Source organism: Ochlerotatus camptorhynchus, unplaced genomic scaffold, assembly GCF_037179485.1.
Source record: "Ochlerotatus camptorhynchus isolate MF236.1 unplaced genomic scaffold, CSIRO-AGI_Acam_v1.1 ptg000025l, whole genome shotgun sequence".
Taxonomy (NCBI): domain Eukaryota; kingdom Metazoa; phylum Arthropoda; class Insecta; order Diptera; family Culicidae; genus Ochlerotatus; species Ochlerotatus camptorhynchus.
This window is the reverse complement of record NW_027040517.1, coordinates 1,718,461-1,742,764: the sequence shown is the minus strand read 5'-3', so window position 1 is coordinate 1,742,764 and position 24,304 is coordinate 1,718,461. Positions and strand designations below refer to the sequence as shown.

The window sequence follows — 24,304 nt, the reverse complement described above, 5'->3', positions numbered from 1 at the left end:
ATTTTTTTCTATAAATTTTTTGATTTTTTTCTATAGCTTTTTTGAATTTGTGCTTCGAAGACTTCACGACTTTGTCAAAATTGGTTATCTTGATAAAATAAACAACTTTTCTAAATACGTTAAAACTTCACAGCCTACTGTTTTCGAGTTATGTGAAATTACAGAAAAAATGTGAAAATAAGTGTTTAAATTTTAAATATATTGTTTAAATGAATTTACCTCGAAAACAGTAGGCTGTGAAGTTTTAACGTCTTAAGAAGAGTTGTTTATTTTATCAAGATAAACAATTTTGCCAAAGTCGTCAAGTCTTCAAAACGCCATTTCAATGCATTAAAAAAGTTATAGAAAAAAATAATGTTCCATTAAAATGAAGAAATCTACAAAACACCAAAATATACCTCTCTCAAATTTTGATATTTTGTTTATCGAGTATTGCTTAATTTTTGCTGAAAATGTCAGGTTGCGATTTTTTGCGCTTTGAGAGATATTAATGTTCAAAAATTATGTTTATTTTCTCGTGTTTTCAACAATATCTTTGAAATTTGAAGCTTAATCCAGTATGTTTCTTCACAAAAGCTATTTATTTAATGTATTTGCATAAGAGAAAAATATAACATTATAAAGCTGTAAGCAAAAAAAACCGAAACAGAAAAAAACCATATTTTCGACATTTTTTTCTTTAACTCCATATAACTTGGAACCAGTAGACTGTGGAAATTTTTCGTCTTTGAAAGAGCTGTTCATTTTGTCAAGATAAACAACTTTGCCGAAGACATCAAGTTTCCAAAACGCCAGAGAAAGAAGTTAGATTGTGACACCATCTTTGCGGAAGAGTTTTGAACTATTTGTTTATGTCAATAGATGGTCCTTATTATGACGAGAAATTTTGCCGAAGACACCAACTCGCGGAAATGCTTCGTTTCGGAGTTTCCTGGCCCAGTGTGCATGGGATGAAAGCAGAACAGAAAAGCATAATGCATGATTTTATTACGAGAACTATTTTCTTTTTACAAGAGCAATTCAAGCTGAACTTTGCATTAGGTCCTAAGTAACATTGATCGATTCTCTTCGTCGACTTTCTCTTTAGTTAATAACTTATTCACAGAACCATTTCTTGATGTGTTTGTCGTATTGGATGCTAGATAAAAGCTTCTTTTATCGATTTATGTGCTGAAAATACCTGGGAATGTCTTTACATGACCGTGGGGATGCAAAGAGAAAGTTGACGAAGCGAATCTGTCAATATTACTTAGGACCTAATGCAATGTTCAGCTTGAATTCATTTTTTTATTTGAGGGCAAATGTATATTCCTATTCTACGGGTGCAACCGATGAATTTTACAAACATTTAGAAAAGTTTTGAATGGTACATCAATCTTTATGAAAAGTTATGCGTGATTTCAACCTTTTTGCCCTAGGACTGTCACCATTTCGACCAAGATTCGACCGTGTCACCCCATGTATATGCGAGCGAGAACGGAAGAATCATGGAGATTGCTGACGTTTTTCTTACGCACACTACGTCGCGTATACGTATACACGAAATGTTTTCATGCTCATGCTAACAATTTTGTTGATTTTCTTTGCGCTCCGCTTGGAAGTACCGGAAAGTTTTGATTCTTTTCTATGTTGTAAAAATAAACCACCTATTTACATTTCTGACAAGTCGCAACTGAATGCTTATAATTGTTTTAAAATAACTGTTTCATGGCCAACTAGTTTTATTGCGCTTACTTATAAAGCAACGAAAGGATTTATTTTTTGGTTTTATAAGGGCAATTCCTATTACTTTTTTGTATACTTCAAAGCAATCATAAAACCTTTCATAAGTGAAAATAGCATAAGCATCAGTTGGTTTTTTAATTAGCTTTATAGGGGTTTTGTAGATAGCTATAAGAATGTTTCATGACTTGCATTGTATATGACCGTGATAAAGCTGTAGGTAATGGTTGCAGCTGCAATAAAACCTTTATAAATTTTGAATATAGCCAAGCAGCTCTAGATTTGTTACTTGGGTAATCATTTGATTATAAATACTTTTAGCGGTATTGGAAGTAATCAACATATAATTAACGATAATTAATGTAATGGAAAATAATTTAAATGTTTTGAAAATAATTTAAGCATTAAATATTTTTAGTATTTAAAGTATTTAATGCAATTTAGAGTGTATTTGAAGTAATGAAAGCAGTAATGACAAGATTTTAAATATTTGGTCAGTAGGCTGCGTAGTATTGAAAGACTAGTGCGTGCCCCTCGGGCCAGGCAAGTGGTGCAACAGCTCAAGAACCATCCAAACATGTCAATTCGAGATGTCGCTAAAAAGTCCAAGGTGTCAGTTGGTTTTGTGCAGAACACCATGAAGCGTGCTGGGTTACATGTTTACAAGGTGCAAAAAGCTCAAAATCGGAATGAAAAGCAAAACATCACTGCGAAAACCCGCACCCGGAAACTTTACAAGAAGCTGCTCACTAAATCGTATTGCATCCGTGATGGATGACGAAACTTACGTCAAGGCCGTCAACTTCTTGGACAAGAATATTTTGTTGCAGAGTCTAAGTTCGATGTTCCGGAGGATGTTCGAAAGAAGAAATTATCGAAATTTGCAAAGAAGTTCCTGATCTGGCAGGCGATTTGCGAATGTGGTGAAATAAGCGCTCCCCTCATCACTTCCGGAACAATCAACGGTGCGATTTACACGGAAGAGTGCCTTAAGAAGCGTATCTTGCCATTCATGAGGAAGCACAAAGTATCAACTCTTGTCTTAATCTATCATCCTGCCACTACGCTCGAAACGTGTTGGAGTGGTACCGAGCCAAAGGAGTCAATTTTGTGCCAAAAAATATGAACCCACCGGAACTTCGCTCAATTGAAATATTCTGGGTATTTATGAAGACGGAACTTCGCAAACATCCCAAAAGTATTAAAACAGAGCTGGAGTTGAAGTAAATTTGGGTAAAAATAACAAAAACACTGGGAAAATCGATTGATCAAAATTTGATGGGTGGAGTGAAAAGGAAGGTGGCGGCATTTGGGATGAGAGACGAAATTGAATAAAACAAATTTTGTAAATCATAATGCTAAATGTAATGTAAAATGCTGCAATGGAACAATCAAATTGACATTCCATTTATTCTACACCGTTTGCTATTTTATAGATTTTTAATTGAACACAGAAAAGATAAACTGAAGTTAAGCTAACTTAAATAAGTTTCAGTTGAAAGCCACTTGTCTGTCGTAGTGCGCAACATAATGATCTATGATGTCTCGTGCACTTTGTTTTCTATAGTTGTTTTACCATGACTAACATTAATAAGATTCCGAAAGTTGGGTGAATATGTTTGGAACCTAATTATGAATAAAAGAGGAACTGATTTTTAACTACGCGCACGCATCTGTTATGTAGAACAAGACTCAATGTTGGCTTTAAAATTGTCAATTCAAGGGTTCTTTCCATCACAACCATAAAAAGCAAAGGTGGGTGTCAGCTTTCAAGGTCTCATGACAGCTTTTTACTCATAAATACAACAAGTGCAAAACAAAAATCATCGGTCTGGCATAAATTTTATCGGTCTAGTGTCAAGCATATATTAAATATTCAATAAATCTATTTCTTTTCTTCAAAATTGTCACTGTTTAAAATGCATCTTTGCTAGTGTTTTTCACTTCGAAGATATTCCAGATCACCATTCGATGTACGGAAGAATATTTACCATAACGTATAACACGATATTTCAAATTTAACTTTGTTCAGTATTGTTGCTCGTTTGCATTCCTGGCCAATAAAAATTTAGTTTCGCGTTTAAATTTGTCATCATAGAAAACCGTTACATGCCACCTATAATATAAACACATCCGGACAGGTTTCGATTCAAAAGTAGGTTTCCAAGTGGACCAAACACTATCACGATGTCCGCACTAAAACAAGACTAACCCATTCATGATACTTCAAACCGTTAGAATTACCGAACGACACTCATTGAAAATAAAACGCAACACAGGTATGTAGGTAGCTAGGAATCCTTAACGCCCGGATTTTAATCGATCTAACAATTCATTGATGCCGAAGAAGTCCGCATACCACGGATCCTTCCTGGCGCGTAGCATTCGTTTGTGGAAAGTTGTAACATAAAGTCGCGGTATTTGTGTTCTCCCCATAAAGGACCTGTGACGCCAGCGGAAGACGCGTGGTTTACAACAGTTTGTTACGTGGCATCGTAAGGGCTCGGCAGCAACTACTATACACACGTGCTCAATTTGGCATGTTGTCGTCTCGTCTGCGGAAAGTTTGCGTGTAAAAAGCAAATTAGGCCACAGATATAGTAATAAAGTGTGCCAAACGAAATCGCGGTTACCGGAACCGGCCCAGACAACCTTGAACTTGAATATAATTATTCATAGTAAGAGCATAAACAATCGTTCAAGATGAAAATCGACGGAAAGATTAGCAGCAGCCAGATGGAGCAAAACTGGACTCGGTACATGGTAATGACCGATACCAAAACGCTCCGAAAGCCAGTCGAGTTGCAAGAGGAAAATGAAGTTCAGACCAACATTCCACCCAACAAAACTCTACAGAAGAACTTCAGCACCATAAGTCCGGTTGAGAAAGGCCTGCAATGTACACCGTTGATTTTGAATACCCCGGTATGGACTGTACACAATAGCCTAGTACATTCGGGTACAACGCATTATGAGGGCGGATGGCCAAAGGACATCGACACCCACGACGAAGAGGTGACGGCGAGATATAGAAGGAAGCAGGAAAAAAGCGAGGCATACCTGTGCCAGATGAAAGGATTGACCAAGGTTAGTGAACAGTATTGATTCTCAAAAAATATTTTTGGGGTATCCTTGACAGGTTGACTGACAGGTTCCGTAGTTGTTTTTGTGCAATTTAAACTAGATAGCACTGAGCGGTTGCATGCTTAGCACGAGACAGCAGCTTTTGTCTATTATTTTCAAAACTGATTGTTCATTTTTGCATTGGAACAACCCGGTTTTAGACACTACAAAGCCAGGTATATTTATTGCATTGCATTGAAAAACGATTGTATTCTATGATTCTGGTTCAATGCAGATCATTTCAGATTTTCATTCGTTATTGAAAGGTATTTTAAAAGTGTCTATAATCGCGTGATTGTCGAAAAAATAGGCCGGACACTTACTGCGTGTTTAGAATCCGTTTTAAATGCTACCGAAGTCATTGTCAGAAGCATTCAACATTGACCATGTCATTACTTCTATGACAACATATCTGGCATGGCACGGTTAATGTCAAAGACAGTTGCAATCTATGGGTCACGATGCTCTGATGGTTCAAAGGCTGCCTAAGCTGGGAAAATTTGATTTTGACGTAGAACTACGTCTTTGTCGACTATACTGGGGTGCAAATCAAAAAATATGTGTGATGAAATAGTGTTAGGTTTTGAACACTTGTAACTTTGTCATTTATAGATGAAATTAAAATCCAAATACGCCAATCGATAGGATATTAATTAACGAATCTGCTGAAATAAAAACTTTTCCAATTTTTAATCAAAAAACTTTTGAAAAATGCGCAAATGATAATTTTATCACTGTTTTCATGAACTAAACGTTTTCCCCAAACCCAGTCATCATAAATGAATACCACTTGGTTGCACATCATTCTGCTTGAAGCTGAAAAGATATAAAACAGCGCTGCTTTCCTGACTCTGCTCAGCTATTAGAAGCAATAAAAACATGAAGGCTGCGGGTATGGATGGTGTAGTCAACCTCGAGTTGAAAAACTTGAGTATTGACTTTTTCAACCATCTTACCATTATCTTCAACAAATGTTTGGAGCTTGGCTACTTCCCTGCATGCTGGAAGTAAGCCAAAGTGATTCCAATACACAAACCGGGCAAAGACCCTACCAGTGCCAAAAGCTATCGCCCCATCAGCCTGTTGTCCTCCATCTCGAAGCTATTCGAAAAGTTGATACTCAGCCGTCTGCTGGTGTTTTCAAATGACAATAACATCTTTCTCAAAGAGCAATTCGGGTTTAGGAAAGGCCACTCTACCATCCACTAACTCGCACGGGTTACAAACGTCATCAAGCGGAATAAGTCCGTTTCCAATACATCTGCCATGGCATTGTTGGACGTCGAGAAGGCGTTCGACAATGTCTGGCATGATGGTCTAGTGTACAAGCTGCATCGATACAACTTTCCGATCTACCTCGTTAAGATCATCAAAAACTACTTGTCGAGCAGATCATTCCAGGTCTACTTGAACAATGTCCCTTCTGATACGTTCAATGTTGATGCAGGGGTCCCTCAGGGAGGCCTGCTTGGGCCTATCCTATTCAATATCTTCACGTCAGACGTTCCTCCCCTGCCGGGTGGTGGTATACTGTCAGTGTTCGCAGATGACACCTCCATCATCTATAAGGGTCGAGTGATCCGTGCTCTAGCGAGTAAACTACAATCAGGCCTGGATGTTCTGTCCGACTATTTCAAGAGCTGGAAGATTTGTATCAATGCAGCTAAAACACAAACCATTCTGTTTCCACACTCGAATTTACCTCGGCTTGTTCCGCCTGCTAACGTCAAGGTCCATGTTGATAGCACTCCTATTGAATGGTCGAGTGAAGTAGTCTACCTTGGTCTCACCCTCGCTAGCAAATTGCTATTCCGACCCCATGTGGACAAGACATCCACCAAATGTAACATCTTGATCAGGTCACTCTACCCTCTGATAAACAGGAAGTCCACCCTGTCCCTCAAAAACAAGCTTGCTGCCCACAAGCAGATCATTCTGCCGGCTATTGAGTACCCAACAAACAATTGAGAGCTCTTATAAAACACCTGAGCTGATCAAACGTTGAATAATAGCTTCCAGAGTTGAACAAGAATGTAGTTGTATTGCCATTTGATTAAAAGTTTTAAAAGCTGTTGGAGCACTCTTAAATGATTGTTTACGTTCGGTTTAACTATATGCTTTATAAGACCTACGATAACTTTTATAGCACCTTTGTTAAACTGATTGACAAGAGCTATATAGAACGTGACATAAACGCATCAAAACAAACCATTGGGAGCTCTTATACAACACCTGAGTTGATCAAACGTTGAATAACAGCTTCCAGAGTTGTACAAGAATGTAGTTGTATTGCCATTTGGTTTAAAGCTTCAAAAACTGTTTGACAGGAGCCATATAGGATGTGGAATAAACGCATCAAAACAAACCATTGGGAGCTCTTATAAAACACCTGAGTTGATTAAACGTTGAATAATAGCTTCCAGAGTTGTACAAGAATGTAGTTGTATTGCCTTTTTGGTTAGAAGCTTCAAAAGCTGCTTGGAGCACTCTTAAATGATTGTTTACGTTCGGTTTAACTATATGCTTTATAAGACCTACGATAACTTTTATAGCACCTTTGTTACACTGATTGACAAGAGCTATATAGAACGTGACATAAACGCATCAAAACAAACCATTGGGAGCTCTTATACAACACCTGAGTTGATCAAACGTTGAATAACAGCTTCCAGAGTTGTACAAGAATGTAGTTGTATTGCCATTTGGTTTAAAGCTTCAAAAACTGCTTGGAGCACTCTTAAATGATTGTTTACGTTCGGTTAAACTGTTTGACAGGAGCCATATAGGATGTGGAATAAACGCATCAAAACAAACCATTGGGAGCTCTTATAAAACACCTGAGTTGATTAAACGTTGAATAATAGCTTCCAGTGGGGCCTCCCTTAGCTCAGTCGGTAAAGGCGCAGCTACAAAGCAAGACCATGCTGGAGGTGGCTGGGTTCGATTCCCGGTCCGGTCTAGGAATTTTTCGGGTTGGAAAATTTCTCGACTTCCCTGGGCATAGAAGTATGATTGGACTTGCCACACAATTATACCAATGCAAAAATGGTATAGGCATCGAAAGCTCTCAATTAATAACTGTGGAAGTGCATCTAGAACACTAAGTTGAGAGCACGCAATAAGCTAATTTGCGATATGCAATAAGCTTGAAATGCGAAGAAGAAGAAGATGATTAAACGTTGAATAATAGCTTCCAGAGTTGAACAAGAATGTAGTTGTATTGCCTTTTTGGTTAGAAGCTTCAAAAGCTGCTTGGAGCACTCTTAAATGATTGTTTACGTTCGGTTTAACTATATGCTTTATAAGACCTACGATAACTTTTATAGCACCTTTGTTAAACTGATTGACAAGAGCTATATAGAATGTGGAATAAACGCATCAAAACAAACCATTGGGAGCTCTTATACAACACCTGAGTTGATCAAACGTTGAATAATAGCTTCCAGAGCTGAACAAGAATGTAGTTGTATTGCCATTTGGTTAAAAGCTTCAAAAGCTGCTTGGAGCACTCTTAAATGATTGTTTACGTTCGACCAACCACAATTTTGTTGCTAAAAATAGCACAAGTGATAGGCATGTTTATATAACCATAAGGCAATGATTATTCGACTGCAAGAGAAGTCACTCAAGATGAGCTTGATATACTTCTCTCATATGATCAAAATATGTATTCAAGAATAGAGCAGATGGAAACAGAAGCGGCTGGCAATCCGGGATTATGAGTTCGAATCTTGCTTCGAGAAACCCTCGGTGGAGTAGAGGTAAATTATATATAGGTGTTATTAATAAATGCAAACATTAATTTAAGACAAATATCATATAATCAACGATAACATTTCTAGATAAATTCTCTCAATTAATGATTAGAGAGATTAATTGAAAGAATATCAATCAAAGATTAAACAGATGCTTGTTACTACTTCCTCCATGATCACAGAATGTGAATTATGGCATAATTACATATTTTTTCAATGTACACAAATAAATTAAATTAATAAAAACTGTACAAGCAATTATTTTGGCGTACCACGACAATTGTTAAACTAATTTTAATCTGTGAATATTGTGAGTACTTACACAACGGTTATTAAGGAGTCATTAGTGCTATAAACGCTTTTCACCGCTTGCTGTATAGTGATTATTTAGGAGTCATAAAAGAGTGTAACAAACGCCTCTCAGGTTCAATCTTTAATACATTTCGAAGCAGCTGTTAGGAGGTGTCTACAAACGTTGTATTAGAGCTTTCACCAAAACAATAAAGCTTTAGTTTAAATATGTATCTATAAACGTTTTATAAAAGTTGCTTCTATCCGGTTGTTAAGGAGTCATTGAAAAGTGCTTTAAACGCTTTTCACCGCTTGCTGTACAATGATTATTTAGGAGTCATAAAAGAGTGCAACAAACGCCTCTCAGGTTTACTCTCTACTAAATTTCAAAGCAGCTGTCAAGAAGTGTCTACAAACGTTGTATACGAGCTTTCACCAAAATAATAAAGCTTGAGTTTAAATATGTATCTATAAACGTTGTATAAAAGTTGCTTCTATCCGGTTGTTAAGGAGTCATTGAAAAGTGCTATAAACGCTTTTCACCGCTTGCTGTACAATGATTATTTAGGAGTCATAAAAGAGTGCAACAAACGCCTCTCAGGTTTACTATCTACTAAATTTCAAAGCAGCTGTCAAGAAGTGTCTACAAACGTTGTATAAGAGCTTTCACCAAAATAATAAAGCTTGAGTTTAAATATGTATCTATAAACGTTGTATAAAAGTTGCTTCTACTCCTATACCGCGTATACATATAATGCTGTAGTTGAACAGGTTCTCCAAACCAGTGTAAACAAGAGTTTTACAGAAGTTGTAATAAACAAATTGTACAGTTATTATTCAGCATGCAGTTGAATAAAATCACAATGGAAGCGTTTCTTCAACAAGAAATTGATTTTGGATAAACGTTTTACTGAATACGTTAGACAACACCTTTGTGTTGCAGTTGTATAGGTTCTCCAAACCAGTGTAAACAAGGGTTTTATAAAAGTTGTAGTGAACACATTGTGCAATTATTATTCAACATGCAGCTGAACAAAATCAAAACGAAAGCGTTTCTTCCACTGGAAATTGTTACTTGGGTATGGTATGCCAATCTGGGAGAGTTGTGCTAAGTGCCACCACCTAAAGTTTCAGAGGATCCAAAACAAGATCCTCAGAATGATACACCGCGAACTCGTAATTCTGAGATTCACCACCTGGCCGGTCTTCAAACACTCGAGGAGCGAAAGACTTCCACGCTGGAAAGGTTCAGAGTCGCCTGTCAACCTAGTTTATGTAGTTAGGCAGATTCATGTGCTCAAGTAGGTAGGTTATCAAATTTTTTAATTCAAACCAAAACAATCCCATGAAAGGTATTCTGTAAATTAGCGCTAAACGCAATCATCACGTTAGAATAACCAATTAACTAGAACAAAGATGAAGAGCCAAAGGATAATCAATTGAAACGTTAAACCAAATGTTGAAACATAAAGAACAGAAAATAAACGCAAATTTTACTACTTACTACTACTGACTCTGCTCATTGCCGCTTCGGACGGCGTGGCAATTGGTCCTGCTGCAAGTATTTTTAAATTTTAAGCAAAACCACAATTATTAGTAAAAACAAAAGTTTTTCCGTTAATTTGAAAAAAAAAATAATTTCTTGAAAGGCTTACTCGATGATTAATGTTAGTGAATTACACACAACTGACTGTACCTCTGGTACCTCTATATATGCAATTAGATTAACATCCAAAGTCCATCCTTTTTTCCATATTCTGCCCCACCCTAGGCCCCGCCACATTCATAATAATAAGTATAATAGTCAAAAATGCATGACAAACATCAATTTTGCGTGGGTCTATGGTTCTACGTCATACTGCGGTTGTGCCTAGGACCAAGGGGTGGTCACTCTACACACTTATTTTGCGCCAACATTTTTCTCAGTGTACCTCAGTGTGCCGCAACTGTATCGGCAGTGCCATGAAGTAGAAGAAGTCATTGAACTGACTTTTGTTTGCTTGTGAATAATGCCTTATTTGGCAACCCGGTATTTTAACAACTCTTGTTTTTGTTTTGATTTTCAATGTTTTCAAAAACATCAATCTTCGGCGGAAGGCCGACCCCGCACAACGAAAGTCAATCATTAGTCAACCAGTCCTTCTGGGAGCCGGCTGAGGATTTGCACCGAATTTGTCACCGCCCGAGTATCATCCGTCGGAGAACTGGAAACCAACACCGGCCGGAACACACGTCGGACTGATAAAGAACGCATCGCTGACCCGAAACGGACCAGTCAACTTCATCCAACCCACACAGCAACAGGGCGCAGTGATGATGGTCTACGGACTCGATAACAACACAGCCAACACCGATAAGCTGTTCAATCTGTCCTTCCTGTATGGGAATGTCGTCAGAATAAAGTTCCTGAAGACCAAAGAGGGTGCCGCCATGATCTAGATGGGAACGTACACCCTGCCGCACAATTCGATCAGCTTCAAGGTCTACAACGCCTCCAAGAACAATCACTTCCCAGGCCAGCAAAAATCGCACCACTTTTTCAATACCCCAATACCCGTCCGAGGATCTGCTGCTGACTGCATTCACCACCAAGGACTGCCACCCGTCGCAAGTGCGAATGTTCCCGCTGATATCGGAAATTTCCTCCTCCGGATTGGTTGAGTTCCCGAGCGTAGCCCTGACGGTGAACGCCATCATGAAGTGCTGGTGGTGTAGTAGTGGTGGCGATGGATGTATTCGAGCAGTTCTTATGGTCGGATGGAATAGTTTTTGTTTGGTTGACTTTCCGATTAGAACTCAAGCACCGCTTGTCGTGACTTGCCCGAGATTTCCAACGTCGGCCACAGCTACACGAATTAGCGATTCAGCTCCCACGGCTGCGGCTGCTTCCTATGCTGCTTCTGCTTTATTTGCTGCTGCATCTGTTCCTTCTGCTGGTCCGTCTACTCTAAAATTCATTAAAAAAAAAGACGGACCAGCAGCAGAATTGGAAGCAGCCGCAGCCGTGAGAGCTGCATCGCTAGTTCGTGTAGCCATGGCCGGAAACCTCGGTCAGGTCAAGATACCGCTGTCATCTGTTCTTCGTCTGGGAGGAAATGTGGATGCGACTGCCGTCACGGGTGTAACGATTTTGAGAATCCATGGCGATACTTGGTGGAGATTCACGGCTGTTTTGAAAATAATTTGATTAGGGGAAATGACGGCTTCGGCATTACAGACTATTTTCGGCAACCAAAATTGAAACACTATTTTCACTGGATTTTCTTATGAAAACACTTCGCTGAATGCATGCAAACGATTCTTTATGCTTTCAGCTTCAATTTGGCTATATTTTAACCACTGAGAAAAAGCAATCTAGCAAGGTTTTCTTGAAATGCAACACACGCACTACAAATTGTAGCTGATTTCGAGTTGCCGATAATAGAACAGCAGATTTACATGCAGTTTGAATGGAACGGTTGCCGAAGAAAAACTGGTTGCCGACAATACTCGCTCTCACTAGAGAAGATTGGAGCTTTGTAAAAGCGTTTCAAAACAGTTTTTGACAATTCTTTCGACTGAAATTGTTAGAGCAGCTGGCAGCAAAAGATTGTAAACAAACCAATACTGCATATGTGTGCGTTCCTTAGAGAAAAAGGCTATAGAAAGAAGGTCGCTGCTTAGGTTGCCGAGAATACGTAAATTCCCCTATATTGTGGCAACATCAATAACAAATTTTGACACATGCACACTGAAGCGCAGGAAAAGTTCAGTGTTGCCAGTAGCTTTAAAGATCATAAAAATTGTAACCATGGGTGCCAAACAGCGTCAATGACGACGCCCGGGGGTGCCCAAGTTTGAATTTGGCACACTGTGTACACAGCAAAAAAAGTTGTTGAATACTACATCGAAACTGCTGCAACCAGGTCAATCCATCGGTTGTGTAATATCACATTGTACGATGTACATCGATTTTGCGAACAAAATTACAGCCATTGACGTAATATTGTATCTGCTTTTTGCTACACGCAGAGAAAATTGACCTTATTGAACCAAAAAAATATATTATTGAAATATTTTGCAATGTCAAATAGAACTTTTTTTGAATTCAATATTTATATTTTGTAGCTTCAAAAATGCTTTTTGTTGTTTTCATTGCAAATTCTGAATACAAATATAATGTAGATTCAATAAAATATATTTTTGACTACAAATATTATTTTAACTACTATTTAACTATATTTTTAATTGTAAATTTAAAAGCAACACTTTTCCAAAACATACACAAGCTCATTTTGTCAATGTATGTGTGTGTTTTCAATGCTTGCGCATGCTCGGCTTCCCAGTCTCGTCGGAAGAAGTTCTTTTTGTACAAGTTGTCAATTGCTTTCTTTGTAAGGAATTCAGTATTTGCATTTTAATACGTGTTTCAACGATTTTTTCCCCAATTCCAGCAAATCAATACACCGTGAAAACGTTGCCCGTTTCGAAACGCAAACTATTAAATTGCAAACCGTTAATGAGAGGTCATAATTCCGGTATTTTTTGTATAATTGATAAACCTATTGAATCACTATTGGTACCGTTTGTTAATAAATAGAAAATGAAACCAATAACAATTTTTAAATTTATATAAAATTATTTCTCGAATAGAAAAACTGCTAAAATTAAAAATTGAAATATTTATGCAAAACCAATTTTTTTAATTATTAAAAACAAATTGTTATTATTCGTAGCATTTTTTTTAAATCAAAAAAAGTTATTGTTGGTAGCAACTTAATTTTTTTTTGATCAAAAAAAGATTTTGTCTGTTTGAAAATAAATATTGTAAATTCAACAAAATATATTTTTAATTGTGTTTTTGAAAGATTTTGAAAACAACAATATTTTATGTCCGTACAATAAAGATTTATTGTTGAATTCAATAAAAAAAGTTATTAGCCGGGGAATGATAATTTTTGTTGTTGTTTTTAATACATATTATCATTGAAATTAAAAAAAACTTTTTTGTGCGTGTATTACATCATTATTTCATACATCAGCTTGAATTACGTTGATCGATATTACATTTTTTTTTGCTGTGTAGAGTGACCAACCCCTTGGCCTAGGACACAACCCTTTAATTTTTTTTTATCTCATTAGCCAGTACTGGCCAGTTCCAGAACTTCATTGATTTGTCTAAGCGCAAGACCTTTTTGAAGCTCCTGGAACATTATTTTTTCAAAGTTCTACCGCTAGTATGAAAATAAGCTGACTACTGAAAAAAACATAGTGGACAGTGACAAACTTTAAGTATTTTGCTGGCGATTCTTTGGCGCTGAACCATTTGGTGGATTATTTTAACTTTTGGTTAAAATTTGACAGACGGAAAGTTATCAATTAACCCTGCTATCCGAGCGTGGTTATTTCTGGCAGACAAGAAGTTAAATTTTGACAATCGTGGTTGAGTTCTTCTCGAAAACCGGTCGATCGACAGCACAGGGATTTTCGAACATTGAGAATAACTTTCGAAATGTCACTTTTAACCACGAGTTAAATTTAACGGCTTTACTTCTGCTGGGGTGAGAGGCAATCACGCTTACCACTACACCACCGACGCCGCTAAATACGTTAATGTGTACACATTAAAACTAAAATACCTTAAATGAAATACACAAAAATACCTCTAAAATATTTTGTACACGAAAAATACGTATCATAATGAATTTAATACACTTTAATACATAAATACACAAAGCTTAAAAATAAATAAATAAGGAAAAAAATACAAAATACATACACATTTTCAATTCGAGGAGATGAATCGAAAATACTCAAGTTGAAAGCCCCTCGGCAGAAACGTGAATTGGGTTGTTTAGGGGAATTGGGTGAAAAGGGCATACAATCTTTTTGTAAACAAACCTTTGTAGGCCCTTTTCTCGCCAACCGAGGGTCGCTCACGCAAACCAACAATATTATCGGGAAGGGGCAGGTTTCCTCTACCTGATGATATTGATGGTTTGCGTTGTTGGCAAAAATCACCATCGCCCCTTGGTGGGACTTTGTATGGGAGCGAGCTGTCAACGAATAGATTTAGTGTCAACGATCAAAAATTTAAATATTGATTTAAAAATCGAGATGATTGTCTACAGGATCGATAAAAATATCGTTGTGCTCAGAAAACAATCAGCTCTATTAGATGATGTCTAAAAATCGGTATATTTTCGAAGTTAAACAACCCAATTGAGGCGTTTTCCGACCTGTATACGTATGTACGCAAATGTGGTCGCTCCCAATAATGTTGAACTTCGACTCATCACTGAACACCAGGGCTGATAGCACCAAATATATCCAAAAATAGTGATTTTAGTGACTAAAATGAGTAAAAAAGGGACCATTAAGTGACTAAAATGAGTAAAAAAGTGACCATTAAGTGACTTTTAAGGCACAAAAAGTGACCAAAAAAGGAGACCCAAGTAGAACTTATTGAGCTCCAATTTAAAAATGTATAAGAAGATTTTAAGCATTTTGTCAATATTAGTAGTATTTGTTCTTGTATGATCGATATCTGTTGTAAACAGACATGAGTGATTGATTTTTACACTAGCCTGCTGCTGGCTACTCTTTCATTTTGTTTAATTTTCAAGATAAATCCCTTTTTCAGTAAACCTGTTCCAATTCATAATTGTTGCCCAAAATGTGTGTTACATTTTAAACATTATGCTATGAAAATTCATTATAATTATCGTTAATAAAAACAATCGCTATTGTATGGTTTTTTGCGTGTTTTATAACACAAAAACCTATATAATCCGTCTTCATCTGCAGGAAAACACATCTAAATTTCAGCTGTTCGATGGAACACAACGTACCAAGAAGACTGGCTTGGTACTAGCTTTCATGCGCATCCATATAGTATTTCATTTGAACAAATACCCTCAAGTTTTGAGCGTTGAATGGCGAGACTGTGACCCTCGGTTGGTATTGTATACAAGCACTTATATGTTGTCAGTTTTCTTACAGGCAGGGCTGCACATCAGTCCCATATGAGTTTTTGTCAGCTTTGAGTTCGCAATACTATTCGTTATCTAATGGCATCTCCTAATGCATTACGCCTCTTATTAAATTTGACCGCTTCGTTTAGTGCACTATTGGTATTATTGTAATTGGTCAGAAAAACTGGAGCGATTATCCGGTAAAATCAATTTCCTTTCACAACTCTTCAGTATCTATTTTATGAAAAATATTGATTAAATCAAACGGAAAATTACCAATTACGGAAGCACAGCAAAATCTAACGTATAGTCAGATGTTCCAAATTAAAACCCTAAAGCTTTTAGCATCCCATAGTGAACCACTTGTTTTAATTAACATTTTTTGCAAAAAAAAATGTAAAATGAATGTCCATTTCTGGGTTGAATTTAATGTGATTCAACCTTATCTTGTGCTTCTGTGCCGAGATAAGATCCTTTGATTAGATGAATTTCTCCTTGTTTTCCAGTAAAAGTTTGTTATCATCCATCATCAGAACGTAAACAATCCTTCAGCGAACACTGAGTGGTCCACAAAAACGTAATGATGACTTCAACTTTGAATGCAGATTGCATGGAACCAATACAGGGTGTTTGGTTCCGGGTTTTACATATTTTTAGGGTAGATAGGGCTCCTAAAGTTATGAAAAAATCCCCATGAAACATAGGGTCGGAAATGACTGCTAAGTGTGTTATTCAACATTTTATGTTTTTTTGTATTGCCAACTTTGGTTAGCTATATTTTTTTAATCTTAATGTGGTTTTCGGATTTCAACATACCAAATGAAAGATTAAAGTCTTAGCTATCAATGCTTTCTAGAAAAGAACTCGATTAAAGTTAATTATCATACATTAAAATTGAAAAGTATGTTGAAAGTACCAAAAAAACTGGTGAAATTTTATACATTTTAGTGTTTTTAAGTTGAAAATTTTCATTTCTGTTTATTTAGTTGTTCTACAAAACATTTTCCATGGTAGTAACCTTGTAGGCTTTATGGTTTCTTCGTAATTATTGATTTAAAACAGCCATAAAAACTTGTGACGTTTTCATAAAATGCACTATAGTCACCCTATTCGTTCGTACGTTCGGCTGTTGCAGTGGACTACCCACATGAAAATTTGGTAGAATGTTATTGTAAATGTTTAGCTACATTCTTAACTTTTGATTACCACACATCTCCTGCGCCGAAAGAAAACATAACTGCGGTGATGTTTCGCGGTATCGAATATTGCTCAGTCTCAGCAGAAAACACAACGAGAGACACCAGTTTTTTTGGTACTTTCAACATACTTTTCAATTAAATAACTAACCAAAGTTGGCAATACAAAAAAACATAAAATGTTGAATAACTCACTTAGCAGTCATTTCCGACCCTATGTTTCATGAGGATTTTTTCATAACTTTCGGAGCCCTATCTACCCTAAAAATATGTAAAACCCGGAACCAAACACCCTGTATATTTGACTAGTTAAAGTATCAGGTTAACGTTCACCTTATTAATAAACAGTTTAAAATCAACAATGAATAGTACAAGAATCTAGTGACAGCTAATAGAGGATCCAAAATAGGGAAATTAGTACTACTTCTTTCCGAAGTAGTTAGTTATAACAGTTGCTTTCTTCTTGTTGACTATTTCCTCCATGCTGTCAGCTGCTCGTTTTTGCGACGCTTGCTTTTTGCGCACTGACTCGACACCATCAAGCATGGCTTGAGCCAGCTCTATTTCAGCCATATCCTTGTTTTAGTATAATTTTCTAAAAATTGAAGTTTGGACACACAATTAAACACACAAAAATCATCGATTCACAAATCACCTCGTTATTCAACAATGCTCCATGGAATCCTTGATTTTATACATGAAAAAGGTTGAACATAGCCACTTCACCTAAAAAACACATAAAAACTATTAATATGGACTCAAACTATTGAAACAAAAACAGGTATTTTCGTGCAACTCACTTTTTTTTACATATTTCTGATTCTTCTCTTAACTCAAGTAGGTGTCGCTACCGTACACGGAGAACAAATTCGTTAAGTTAAGATAACAATCCTAATAGTTACTTTCACATGGAAAAATATTGTTGTTTGAAAGAAACCTATAGATATTCCAACATTAATTTGACCGTCAACTCAATAATATCTACCTAATAGATTCAACTGTTCATCTTATACTCACCTTTTTTATGATTTTGCAGTTGTGTTTTTGAGATCGATAAAAAAGCAAAACATTAAGGAAGTTTGTCGATAATGAAGAGCAGTTCGTTTAATAAACATTGTAAAATTTTGCTTCCCTAACAATAGTTTTCTTGAATCAACTAAAGCATAGTTGTATTTGGAAGTTTGACATTTGTCCATCTACTGAAAAATATAGTTGAACCAATCGAGGAGCCAACTATGGACTATAGTTGTTGCCCTCTATATATAGTCAAATCAACTATAGTTTCGGGTTATCTCTAAAACAATTGAACAATATAGTTATTTTGACCGGAAAAATAATTGCGTCCGCTATAATTTGTTCTCCGTGTACAACAACATCCCCGTATTCTAAAGATATTTTATTTTGGTGCAACAATTAGTTTTTCTCAAAAAAACAAAACGGTTTAGTTATACTTAACCAATTATATTACTATATAAACTCCTCGATAAACTCACTTATATTTTTCTCACTGAGAAGATGAATAATCCTTCATTATGTGAAATTAATTTATTAAAATTATTTAATAGCTTTATAAATGTTCTTATTTTTTAGACTTTAGTAATTCACTTCAACGAAACATGGAGTACACGACAATTTTAGAGGGAAGCCCTCAGAACTTTATAGAAGTACTCATCACTTCAAGAAGTTCCATAGATATTAATGAAGTTCAGAGAAGATCATTGGGAGAACTTCAAAATTATTTAAGAACCTTGCGTCAGTTTATTTCAACAATATTTTTTTTTTTGTTTATTAATTTATTTGATAAGGCTCAACCGAATTAACTTAACAGAGCCGAGGATTCTTGGTCACTATACAATACATCTTAAAGCTATAGTCAAAAGGTAATAGTCAATAAACACTTTATCTTCCGCTATCCAAAAAACCTCCTCCATCAGAACTGGAGCCGCTTCCAGTAGTTTCATTGTATTGCAAATTGTTGTACGCCAACGAGAGTCAGAGCGCGTCCATTGCAGCAATGGACGCAAAACGTGGTCAGCACTCACACACTCATCACGAAACGGTTGCTTTCCAAAGTCGACGACGCATCGACCGAAAGAACTGCTGATGAAGAACAATGAGGAGGACCACACAATGGTTGCTGCCGAGTAAACAGACGATCGCGTAGCACACATCGAGAGTGGCCTGCTTTTGTCGACAGCCGAGTGAACACTGATTTCAACAATATATAGTTTAAAAAAAATCTCAAAAGTTAAGAGCAATTTGAAGGGTTTATTGAGAATCCTCCAGCATGTTATCTTAACTCAAAGCCTTAAGAGAAGATCATAAGTTTTCAGAAAGTTTTAAAGAACTTCAGGTAAATTTTGAAAATTTTAAAGATTTTCCTCAAATTTCAGAGAAGTCCTAAAAACTAATGAATTTTACAGAATTTTAAAGAAGCTTAAAAGTTTCATAGAAGATCCTAGAACATCAGAGAAAGTTTAAGAATTTCAGACAACTTTATATATTGAGAGAATTTCTCCCAGCTTCTAAAAAAATTAAACAACTTTTAGAATCTGCCAGCATTTCGAAGAAGTCTAAACTTTTTTTTTAATCCTTTGGAAAATTTTTATAATTTCAATAATGTTCATAGCATATACAAAAGTTCCCTGAATCTCAAAGAATTCCAAAGAACAAAATATTTCAAGACCAAACTAACTACAGAGAGGGTTATAGTTTTTCATTAAATATCGCAGAACATCAAGGAAGTTTGAGGAACTTGGCAGAATATGTCAGAAGTTCAAAAAGCTCTTTGAGTTTATTGATTTTAAGGACGAAGGGGTCTTGAATTATTAAAAAATGCTACGCTAGAAGAATGCTCCTTTAGAAAATGTGAGAATTCAGGAAAAGTTCATAGAACTTTAAATTATTTCCCAGAACTTCAGATAGTTTCCTTGCACATCAATTTTGTTTTTCGGATTGAAGTTCTAGTTCAATTAGTCCAAATACTTAATATAAGAACACCAAGCTTCTCCAAAGCTGCTAAAAATCAAAAGAAGCTCCCAGAATTGTAGAGAATACGAAAAATCTAACAAGAATATCCCAGCATTTTAGAGAAGTTCTCAAAACGTCATAGTACCTTCAAGTACTTCAAAGGATTTTCCAGCATATACCAGGTTCAAAATAATGCACAATATATCTAGCATAAAACAAAATTTACAACACCGGTGTTGTGGTTTTTTTTATAGTTCTAAATAAACCGAAACCAGGATTTAGGACTACGTTGAAGAAGCCCGTAGAAATGATGGAATCGAAAACAACCAAAAATACACTAACGAAAACCCAAAAGCAACATTTCGAACGCTAGGCAATTTCCGGGACACTTGATAATGTGGGACGTTTTGCAGGACATTTGGTAATGCGGGACAGGAAGGCGAATCCGTGACGTCTTGTCACTTTAGCGTATACCTTACGAGGCAAGGAAAAAGTGCGCCGAACACCTCAAGCCGATGCAATGCAAAAGCGCAGTTTTACGACTATTTCCGCCATTTGGAAAGCTACAGAAAAAGTAGTTTAGTTGGGTGAGAAATGCACAATAAAAATACGCACTAGGTGGGGTTATGTTTTATGAAATTTCTCTTGTCGTTGTTTTCACTGCGGAATTTTATTTTATTAACGAATAAAAGAAAGCGGACACCTCATTGTTCGGCGGTATGTTTGGGCGAATTTTTCGCCAGAAAGAGTAAGAATAACATTAATCTCACTCATCTTCATTGACGAGTGCACGGATGGATTTGAGTTCACTCACTCGACAAAAAGTGACACAACAGCGGGGCCCTGTTTACTAAAAATGAACAGATGAATAATGCTCGCGTAACATTTGAAAAGGGCCTATCAACTTTTGTAAATAATTTGCTAGGTCCTTTTCACGAGAACCGAAGTACGCCCACGCAAACCAAGAGCACTATCGGGAAAGGGAGAATTTCCTCTGCCCGATAGTGTTGTTAGTTTACGTGAGCGTATTCGGTTCGCGCGAAAAAGGCTCAACAAGTTTTGTGTACATAAGTTGATAGACCCGTTTCAAATGTTACGTGAGTATTATTCATGTGTTCATTTTTAGTAAACAGGGCCCCGCTGTTGTGTCACTTTTTGTCGAGTGAGTGAACTCAAATCCATCCGTGCACTCGTCAATATGCTAGAACTCTTTACTCCTTGTGTGAATCATTCGTATTCATTCACTCCACAGAAAATCCCCATAAGGATCTGTCAACCTGTGCGCCATATTTCGTAGGCCCGAATAGAAGTGAACTTCAGTCAACATTTAACCTGTCAAAGCGAAAAAGAATTGACTGATATTCCTAAACAGAGCTGAGTGCTATACATAGGTGCACTGAGAAAGATTTTATGGTTGAAAAAAACATTTTTTTTCAAGAAAAATATTTTGCGTTCTTTATTGAGCGCCTCCTTTGCTTTAAAAAAAGTGACTTTAGTGACTTTTTGACGAAAATAGAGACTTTGAAGTGACCACCTTAAAAAAAGTGACAAAGTCACTAAAAAGTGACCCGCTATCAGCCCTGCTGAACACTCAACTGAATAGGACTGTCCGGCATTTTTGCACATTTCAGCCAATATGCGATGTAGCAAGCAAGAGTCTTTTCTTCTGGTTCTTTAGTGATATCAGCGGTTTCTTTGCAGGGCATCGAGAAAACAAGCCGGCTTCAACAGCACGTCGTCTGATTGTTCGGCCCGATACAGACAGCTCTAATTCCTTTTGTACCTCGAATGATTATTTGGAGGCATCCTTCGTAACAGATCTGACGATCATAGAGTCCTCTCTAGAAGTGGTAGAGCGCGGTCTTCCACCTTTGCAGTCTACTGCAATCTTCCCCGTAGAACGATATTTGGAACATAGCCTTGATACGGTTCATTTTTTCGTACGGTATTTATCACAAATACTTTTTTGGGACATTTCACTCATGTAGCCTTCGATCATTTTTTTCTGAGTTCCAATCGAAGGCTGTCGGTAGCCATTTTAGCACTGGACATCATAAATATAATAATAAAAAAAGATATATTGTGATGACACAATAACGCAACGTATAAGAAGTTTGTTATAAGTCAAAAAAATTTCCGCTTGTTTTTCAACACTTTGACAGAAGAAAACAAAAGAAAGCGAAATGTTGCACTTGTTTTGTCCGATACAAAATACCCTCTTCTTGTTACTTGCAAGTACAACATATTATTATCATTATATCATCTAATGATTTCATTTTTCCGAAAAACAAATTTTTATAACAAGTGAGTGGAAGCAACCCTGATATCGGTTTTAGAAAATTTTAAATTAGATCGCAATAAAAATAGTTAAAAGCCTATGATATGGCAAAAAATGGCTTTAATGACCGGTTTCTATCAAATGACTATAAGTTACTGAACAAAGGTCAACCATGTGTCTCAGTTACTCCAACACAATTTGAAAATATAAAACAAAGGTTAAATTTTACATGGATTAACCCGGGATTTTCACCTTCTTTTAGACTATGGAACATGCCATTCTCCAGAACAGCGCTTGTGACATCTACCAAAATTACTTTGAAGACATCGAACAGCACGAATTGATTGAACAGTTCAGTTCGAAAACCGTGCACGTGTACAAGGACAACTTGGACGTGAAGCGTTCCTGCTGTTATATTTGCTGGTCAGAGGAAGGAATGCATTTCGCTTCGATCCACTGCAACATAGGACAAAGGAACAATCCAGTGACTGATTCATACATTTGGGATATCGGTAAGTTATTAAAGTCTTGCGCACAGCACAATTGATTGAATTTCCCAATTCTTTCGTAGAAAATCCAAATGTACCGCTCCAAACTCTCGTCCCGCCATATCAAGCACGTTGTTTGGAATACAATTTTAAAGATGGTTGCCAGCTGGCCGGTGGTCTATTTTCAGGACAAATTGCCATTTGGGACATCAGAGTGGCAAATGAGCCGGTAGAAATGACACTACGTGAAACGAGCCACAAGGACGTCGTCACCAAAGTGCTTTGGACCGGAACAAAGACTTCGAATGAATTTCTCTCCGGATCAACGGATGGTAGAATCCTTTGGTGGGACATGCGAAATTTAAATGAACCATATGATTTTCTGAATCTTGCTCCCAAGGATGCGAAAACTGTAGATCCAAAGCGATGTTTCGGTGTATGTGCGGTTGAGTTTGAACAGACCATGCCGAACAAGTACACGGTTGGAACGGAGAATGGTTTGATTTACAGCTGCAGTAGGAAATACAAGACCCCGGCTGATAAGATCCAGGCACTCACCGCCGCTCACACAGGACCGGTTTATTCGGTTGAACGGAATCCGTTGTTTATTAAAAACTATATAAGCGTTGGAGATTGGCAGACGAAAATTTGGACAGAGGACTGTCGTGATAATCCTATAGTATGGACGAAGGAATACGCTGTTCAACTGACCTGCGGAGTTTGGAGTCCCACCCGTTGTTCATTAGTGTTTATCTGTCGGATGGATGGAGTTATGGACGCGTGGGATGTTATTCATCGTCTTGACGGACCGGTTTTACGTATTAAAGTGAGTATTGAATTTCCAAATTTTTCAAAAACTCATAATGATCGTTTTTGGTTTAGCTTTCGGATGTACCACTTCTGGCACTACGTGTTCACAAAAGCGGAAAGCTAATTGCTAACGGTACGGAGGGCGGTGCAATATACCTGACTGAAATATCCGATAACCTAACCTTCAGTTCGGCCAACGATAAGCCGGCCTTGTCCGGAATGCTTGAACGAGAAATGCGCAGACAACGTCTACTGGAGGCCAAGATCAAAGAAATGAAGCTGAAGGAAAAGGAGCTCGAGCGAGAAAGAATACGTAGACAGATGCGCATGGAGAAGGAAAATTCCATCGAAGACGAGGAACAGGAATTGATCGTCGATGCGCAACACCAATTCTGGACAAAAATTCACGGCCGCAAGAGTCTGAAGAGCACTCTGAAGGGCATCCGAATACGAGATACTGGGGTAAATTTGTTGAAACCTGGAAAGAAGCCAATATTCAAAAAAGAAAGTAAACAATAAATAGTTAGTTTAGTGTTAGCTTATTCGGAGCTGAAAGTTAATGGTGCCTTTAAAGTACACGACATAACAACGAGAGGCAGATTTAAATGTACTATAGGTCACTTTTTGAGAATATTTGTATATTATAAGTTGAGTAGTATTATATGTTATCCAGTTTAAAGCCAACAACATACACAATAGTCTCAACTTGCTCGACGCA

General features: G+C 37.0%; 1 protein-coding gene across 1 annotated transcript; it reads left to right on the top strand.

Annotated features, from left to right (window-relative positions):
* The first annotated feature begins 4,425 nt into the window (after positions 1–4,425).
* Positions 4,426–24,105, top strand: LOC135707697 (dynein intermediate chain 3, ciliary-like). Its single transcript, XM_065229577.1, has 4 exons — positions 4,426–4,809; positions 22,551–22,800; positions 22,860–23,602; positions 23,659–24,105. Exons 1-4 carry the CDS (start codon positions 4,426–4,428, stop codon positions 24,103–24,105), a joined length of 1,824 nt encoding a protein of 607 aa, XP_065085649.1.
* The last annotated feature ends 199 nt before the right edge of the window (positions 24,106–24,304 follow it).